General features: G+C 34.0%; 1 protein-coding gene across 1 annotated transcript; it reads right to left on the bottom strand.

The window, feature by feature from the left end:
* Positions 1-389: 389 nt before the first annotated feature.
* On the bottom strand, positions 390-3,507 carry LOC114420501 (cell wall protein DAN4-like). The gene is made up of 4 exons (XM_028386382.1): positions 3,460-3,507; positions 3,180-3,285; positions 751-1,418; positions 390-488 (listed from the first exon to the last, which is right to left on the bottom strand). Exons 1-4 carry the CDS (start codon positions 3,505-3,507, stop codon positions 390-392), a joined length of 921 nt encoding a protein of 306 aa, XP_028242183.1.
* Positions 3,508-7,791: the final 4,284 nt, after the last annotated feature.

The raw sequence follows: 7,791 nt of genomic DNA on the forward strand, positions 1-7,791 counted from the left end.
TTTGAGTTTCAGAGAGTAGAGATAGTTCAAAATAGAATTTTATAAAAATTGTGGATATGGTCAGTGGTTATGTTTTTTGTTATATTGATAGTTGTGTTGTTTAGTTTATTGGCAATAGTCAGTGCTCATTCTTGTATTATTCTTGCTGTTAAACTTTTTATTCTGTTTTTTTAACTAGGGAGGTCATTGGTGGCAGCATGTATAAGTTGCATCATACCTTGGCTCTTAATGCTTCTAAGTAAATTTTACGAGCTCTGAAGCCAAGTTAACCAAGTGTTTTTTCTATTGAGTTCATATGATAAGTACTTGACTCTCTTTCTTTTGTGTGTGTATGTGTTTGTTTGGAAATATGCTATGTTCTCAGTTGCAATTTACCTGTAGTTAGTAACTTAGTATGCTGGACTTGAGTGCTCTTGGAAAAAGTTATACTTCTTAACCTTACCTTTAGGTGAAATAATATTAGTCCTTTGATGGCCCAAACCCAATTCCTGCATGTATACTCCCCCAAGAGAAGGGAATTTGTTGAATATGAGGGAGGCAGATCATAGCTAGCGGGAGTGAGTTTTTCTTTTTTGGAATTGGAGGCTCTGTGACTCACGCAATGAAGAGCCATCTCCATAGCTTTGAGCTCATGATCTTACAACCTCTACTATTGATTTGATTGGAATAGATTTCTAATTCTCCATCATCCTAGATTCTAAAAAAGATATTATATAAACCATCAAACATGATCAGTATATATAGATATACCATAAGTTTAAAACTGTACTGGCACAAGATAGCATAGGTAGTAGTAGTAGTAGTAGTAGTAGTAGTCGTAGTAGTGGTAGTAGTGGTAGTAGTGGTAGTAGTGGTAGTAGTGGTAGTAGGTGGTAGTAGGTGGTAGTAGGTGGTAGTAGTAGTGGTAGTAGTGGTAGTAGTAGTAGTAATAGTAGTAGTAGTGGTAGTAGTGGTAGTAGTGGTAGTAGTGGTAGTAGTGGTAGTAGTGGTAGTAGTGGTAGTAGTCGTAGTAGGTGGTAGTAGGTGGTAGTAGGTGGTAGTAGGTGGTAGTAGGTGGTAGTAGGTGGTAGTAGTGGTAGTAGTGGTAGTAGTGGTAGTAGTGGTAGTCGTGGTAGTGGTAGTGGTAGTGGTAGTGGTAGTGGTAGTGGTAGTGGTAGTGGTAGTGGTAGTGGTAGTAGTGGTAGTAGTGGTAGTAGGTGGTAGTAGGTGGTAGTAGGTGGTAGTAGGTGGTAGTAGGTGGTAGTAGGTGGTAGTAGTGGTAGTAGTGGTAGTAGTGGTAGTAGTGGTAGTAGTGGTAGTCGTGGTAGTGGTAGTGGTAGTGGTAGTGGTAGTGGTAGTGGTAGTGGTAGTGGTAGTGGTAGTGGTAGTGGTAGTGGTAGTGGTAGTGGTAGTGGTAGTGGTGGTTTTGGGATACCTCCCTGTTTATGATTTATGACTTATCTATTGCAGAAATGAGTTTATTTGATTTTATAGTATGCACCCAAAGGTGATCTTTACAAGGAATCACAAAAATGCAAATATTTCAGTCAAAGGCGTGTAACTATTGTAAGTATATATCATACAACAACATTCCTTCTAGGTGGAATTGCCACAATATGGGCATTCTTCTTAGCAAGAATTATTACAGTAGGATAATAGTTACGAGGATTTGAAAATCATTATGGCTTTAGAGTAAGTCTAATTTTTCACTTCAATTATTATTATTATTATTACTCAAGTCAAGTGACCATGACTATGCTAGGGCGTTGCCTAGGATATTCCCGTGATTCAAATTTGTCACAATGAACAGGTCAGGGCAACCACGGGATTTGAAGAAGTAAGTGTTCCTCTCATTTTTCACTTCAATTTTATTTTATTTGAATTTTTCATGTTTTGTTACACTAGCTGGTCTTTTTTGTTTTGGGGATTCGGTAGGTACATGCATAAGAAATTTCAGAGTAAGTATGATTTTTCACTTCAATTTTATTTTATTGTAATTTTTCATGTAAGCTTGATTTTTCACTTCAATTTTATTTTATTTTATTTTAATTTTCCATGCTCGGTTACACTTGCTGTGTATTGATCTGCAATTGTCTTTTTTGTTTTGGGGATTCGACAGGCACATGTAGGCATGGCTGTTGGACCTTGTGGCCTCAATAATCTTAAGAGGGATAGGCTTAGAATGCAGAAGAAGCACCAACAATCAATTTAATAATGTTCTATAAACATGCAAGGCAAAATTGATTGCAATAACATAAATGAGATAAGGGAAGAGAGAATGCAAACACAGTTTTATACTGGTTCGGCCACAACCCGTGCCTACGTCCAGTACTCAAGCAACCCACTTGAGATTTCCACTATCTTTGTAAAATCCATTACAAAGTCTGAGCCACACAGAGACAACCCATCCCTTGTGTTCAGGAATCCTTTACAACAAGAGACTCACAGTCTCTTAACCAATCTCATTGAATAAGAAGAATGGAAGAAGAATTCTCTCTTCAAGAGAAGAATATTACAATGAAGATCATGTAAGAATCCTTATAGATTTTGCAAGTGTTTGATCAAGGATTTCTTGAGAGAGCATTTGACAATGAAGTTCTTTTGGAATCTCTCTCATTGTCTTTTGAGAGGATAAGATATTTTTGCCAAGCAAAACTCTCTGCATAAAATTCGTGCCCAAGTCACCTATTTATAGGCCTTTGATGGTCATTCACAAATCTAATGAAAAGATGTGACTGTTGGCGATATTCCTTGAAAATCCTCTCTGGTAATCGATTACAGAATTAGTGTAATCGATTACACAGTTGTTTTTCTTGAACAATTGTGACCCTTCATTTAAAATTTGAATTCCCAACGTTCAGAGTCTCTGGTAATCGATTACATATGATGTGTAATCGATTACACACTTTCAAACCATTGGTAATCGATTACATGTATTGGTAATCGATTACATGTGCCTTGAATGACTTGAAACCTTTCATTGTGAGGCAAGGCTTGATCTTGAAGAAATCTTGAATCAAGGCTTTGTTTGTTGAAACAATCTTGTATTAATCTTGAAGCAAAATGAGCCTTGTTTAATTCTTCTTTTGACATCATCAAAATCATGTATACATACATTTACAATGGCAACGGGGCCCGAACCCGTGGGGCCCGAACCCGTGGGGCCCGCCCTGATTTTGACGGAGAAGATCTGAGTTGACCGGGGTCGGGATCGGGGTCGGATTTTCCCCGATAGCCAAATTCGGGTTCGGGGTCGGGGATGGGATTCTCAATATCCGCCCCGAACCCATCCCCAAACCCGCCCCGCTAATAATTAATATAGATAACACATTGAAATATGAAACTATTAGATTGAATTTTATGTTAGTGTTGGATTGAATTTTATGTTTTATTTAAAATTATATTTTTTATTTTATGACAAATTATATTTTTTAATAAAATTTTATAAAAATGTTGGGGGCGGGGCGGGGCGGGGAAAACCCGACCCCTATTGGGGACGGGGATAAGGGTGTAAATATACACCTCCATCGATTTTGGGGAAGGGGCGAGGAGGGAAATGGGGAGTCGGGGGTGGGGGTGGGGTAAACAAAACCCGGCCCCGACCCGCCTCGTTGCCATGCCTAGGCACATGCACAAGAAATTTCAGAGTAAGTCTGATTTTTCACTTCAATTATTATTATTATTATTATTATTATTATTACTCAAGTCAAGTGACCATGACTATGCTAGGGTGTTGCCTAGGATATTCTAGTGATTCAAATTTGTCACCATGAACAGGCTAGGGCAACCACGGGATTTGAAGAAGTAAGTGTTCCTCTCATTTTTTCACTTCAATTTTATTTTATTTTAATTTGTCATGCTCTGTTACACTAGCTGGTCTTTTTTGTTTTGGGGACTTGGCAGGTACATGCACAAGAAATTCAATAGTAAGTCTAATTTTTCACTTCAATTATTATTGTTGTTGTTGTTGTTATTATTATTATTATTATTATTATTATTATTATTATTATTATTATTATTATTATTATTATTATCATCATCATTATTATTATTATTACTCAAGTCAAGTGACCATGACTATGCTAGGGTGTTGTTTAGGATATTCGCGTGATTCAAATTTGTCACCATGAGTAGGTCAGGGCAACCACGAGATTTCAAGAAGTAAGTGTTCCTCTCAGCTTTGTAAACATTTGTATGAGTATTTCTTGGTTTTAATGACTATGTATTTGAACAATGTAGCTATGGAGAGTAACATGTAATGTTGCATCTATGATTTACAAAGTTGATGGAACTGTTATTCTACAATCAATATTTGCTTTATATTTGGAAATTTGCATTTTGAATGTGGTTCATATTATTCTAATGCAAACTTTTTGTTGTTTTAGCTTGGAGCAAATGCCATATTGGTAGTGTCTCTTGCAATCTGCAGAGTTGGTGCTGCTGTCCTAAAAGTTCCTCTTTACAAGGTATTTATCCATGAGTTGTGGTACTTGATCATCTCAAATGAAAATGCAAAAGGAGAGAACAAAAAAACCCAACTAATACAGAAAATATAAGCAACGATTTATAATCTGACACACATATTTTCTTGAACTACTTGCCAAGCCTATTGAGAATCTTTCCACTGCTGAGATACAATTGGAGAAGAGGGGGGCAGAATGATATGTGAGAGCATTATGTTTTGGTTACTATTCTTGGCAGTAGAACATTCAACATATTTTTGTTATTTAAATTTATATTGTGCAGAAGACCAACTACTATATCTTTAGAGTTGCTCTTCCTTTACCCTTTGTTAGCATATAAATTAAGCTCCAGTTATTTTGATTCTCTACCATAAATTCAAACTTAAAATTTTCTAACTGGCAGCTAACCTTTTGTGTGCCTTGAACCTAATCATTAAAAATCTTCAAATCACAAAAATATGTTTTTTAAAATTCTAAATCTTAGAATTTTTTATTTTTTCCTTGGAAAGCTTGATTTAGTTATTTTAATCAAATTGCTCGAAGAATTTCTTGCATTACTAACTGCAGATCTAGAAACAGTCCAGAAATATTTAGGACAAATTTTTGCATAGATGTCTATCTTTTTACAAGTCACATATTATACTGATCATTTATCTGACAGGCTACCTTTTTTGTTGCTTCTCTTGTGCTTGGATGTATCAATATCATACGTGTGATGTGATGTGCCTCTGCCATTTACAGGTTCAGGATCCACACAGAATTAAATACAATGGAACAATTCAAGGTCTAAAATATATATGGAGAACTAATGGTTTTCATGGGTTGTTCAAAGGGAATGGTACTAATAATTGTCCTAAATTCTGTTGTCCAGTTCTTCAGTTATGAGCAAGCTTTCAAGTAAGCTTTGCTTTAGATATACGCTGATGTACTGCACTTTTATGATGATAAATTTGTAATGATGAGATTCTACCATCCTTTTGTATTTTAACTTTTTCAAAACAGTTTTCTCTAAGCATGGTCACTCTTTTGGCAAAGTAGTTTCAATTTTTATATCCATGTCTTACATATATAGCTCTTTCTCCTCTTTTGACTGAATGTTTCTTTTCTGGCAGAGGTATACTGCATGATTATTGTCTCTTGCTCATTCCAAAGAAATCTTTGCGTAAACTTTACATTGTTTCTGAAATTCCAGCATTTTTATATATCCATGTCCAAAAGGGAGGAAGTCAAGATTAATGCATGGGAGAACTTACAAAAGGTCAAAGGATGAAAGGAAACCTTCACGTCTGATTTTGAAAGGGGGAGATCTTATTGGATTGGATCCTATCTCAATTTTTCGTTCAAAAAGAATTCTCCCTAGATACACAATACACATGGCATTCTATTTTATTTTATTTCAAAATTGAATCAATTTTATAAGTTTAAAAAAGACCTATAATAATAATAATAATAATAATAATAATAATAATAATAATAATGCTAATAATAATAATAATAATGAAACAAAACCAAACATTATTTCCTATCTCTTATTATTATTATTATTATTTATTATTATTATTATGCAGGCTTTGTTCTATTATAGTTTCTTAGTTTGTTTTCTAATCAGAAAATAAATTGTTGCTTTGTTGAGTGGATTTGCAACTTGAGGTGCAATATCAGCAAAATGTAACTCTTTTTTCTTTCATTTTTTGTCATTTTTATCATGGTTTTCTTTGTCTTATATGTTACAAATGACAGACATACATGACATTTCAATGCATGTATAAAATAGACTTAGAAACCTTATACCCAGAACTGTGATATTTCAACATTCCACTTTGCTATTGTATGTTTGGTTTCTTTGGGTTCCTTAAAAAAAAGGATGCACTTTGGGAAGTGGTTCATCTTTTGTAGATATTAAGAAATCAAAATTTTAGTTTGCTTATATTTTTTCGTGCTCATAGGAATATCCTTATGCTTATATTTTGGTTTTGTTTCATTATTATTATTATTATTATCATGTAGGCTCTGTTCTTCTATAGTTTCTTATTTTGTTTTCTAATCAGAAAAATAAATTGTTGCTTTGTTGAATGGATGAACAACTAGAGTTGCAATATCTAAAAAATATATTTGGTTTCTTTGGGCCAAATCATTATTTTCTTTTGCTTCTGATGAATGTCTAAGCTCTTCTATATTTAGTTTCCTTGCTCATACCTATAATGACTGTCATATTCAGTACTCAATTGTTTTCTTTGTAGTTTTGTGCTAGCTGAACTCCATATTATCCACGACCATGGTTCATAATAGATTCCAGACATTTTGTTTATTGATTCCTGAAGCATTCTGGGGGTACTGGTCTGTTGCTTTTTTTCAACAGGTAGTTTCTTTGGGAAATAACATTGTCATCCAAATTGCAGCTGAAAGCAGCCTTAAGATCAGTATTTTCATCCCGTTAGTTTAACTGCATGTTTAACTTTTATGCCTAAACCTCCCACTATACATATCTTTGGAGCAAATTGCACTGCTATAGTACCTACTCCTTTAGCAGTTATTGTTCTTAATTAGGCAGTTTTTTATGTCTAAGATCCGTATTTGTTTTTGTTTTTAATTCCCCTCAATTTTCCTTAATGGATTTCTTGATATTTTCCATATGAGAAATCAAGTGGCTTTCATCCACCAAGTGGAAGCTGTGGGTATGTGGTGGTTCTCATCCATTTTTTTTTTTCATTTTTCATTTTAACCTTTGTGATTCTAATACCAAAGTTTTCTTGATATTTTTTAAGGAACTTTCTTACTTTCTTTCTTTTCTCATCATGCAAGATATGAAGGACTACATGTTTGGTAAGTCTTTTTTTGGCTATTTTTTTGTTGATCCTTTCCTACGATTTTTGGTTTTTCTTCAATTCATGGTTGAATTTTTTGTATCTTTGTCTTTGAATAAGTTTCTGGTGAAGTTTGTTTAGAAGAAAGTGTGACTAAGTGATTTTTTTCCCATATTAATATACATCTCTATGTCGTTTTCTTGCACAGTGAGTTCTTTAAATAATTTTTTTTGTCATTTATATATTTCACTTAATAGTTCTTAACTGATTGAAATATGATTTCAAGTTCTTCTTTATGGAGGGCAAATTGTTGCTTGGAAGAATCATCGAAAGGAAAAACTTTTTTTATGAGCAGTAAGGTAAAAAAAAATAGTGGCACTTATGAAAAATTTGTGCTTGAGATTGAATTCATGTATCTATATTTTATTGTCAACCTTGAATGATATTTGAAGATCAAATTTCTTTTGAATTTGTTTCATTTATTTGCGATTGTTTACACATAGTTGATGTAATCTATTTCTTGGCTTCAAATTGCAATATTGTAA

This window comes from Glycine soja, chromosome 7, assembly GCF_004193775.1.
Source record: "Glycine soja cultivar W05 chromosome 7, ASM419377v2, whole genome shotgun sequence".
NCBI classification, from domain to species: Eukaryota; Viridiplantae; Streptophyta; class Magnoliopsida; order Fabales; family Fabaceae; genus Glycine; species Glycine soja.

What these genes read in the sequence shown, in the direction of transcription:
- LOC114420501 (XM_028386382.1), bottom strand. Translation starts at nt 3,507, where the DNA reads ATGGAGGTGTATATTTACACCCTTATCCCCGTCCCCAATAGGGGTCGG. An exon ending in CCGTCCCCAATAGGGGTCGG is followed by an intron (nt 3,286 to 3,459) that starts GTTTTCCCCGCC and finishes ATTAATTATTAG; the next exon opens with CGGGGCGGGTTTGGGGATGG. An exon ending in CGACCCCGATCCCGACCCCG is followed by an intron (nt 1,419 to 3,179) that starts GTCAACTCAGAT and finishes AATCATAAACAG; the next exon opens with GGAGGTATCCCAAAACCACC.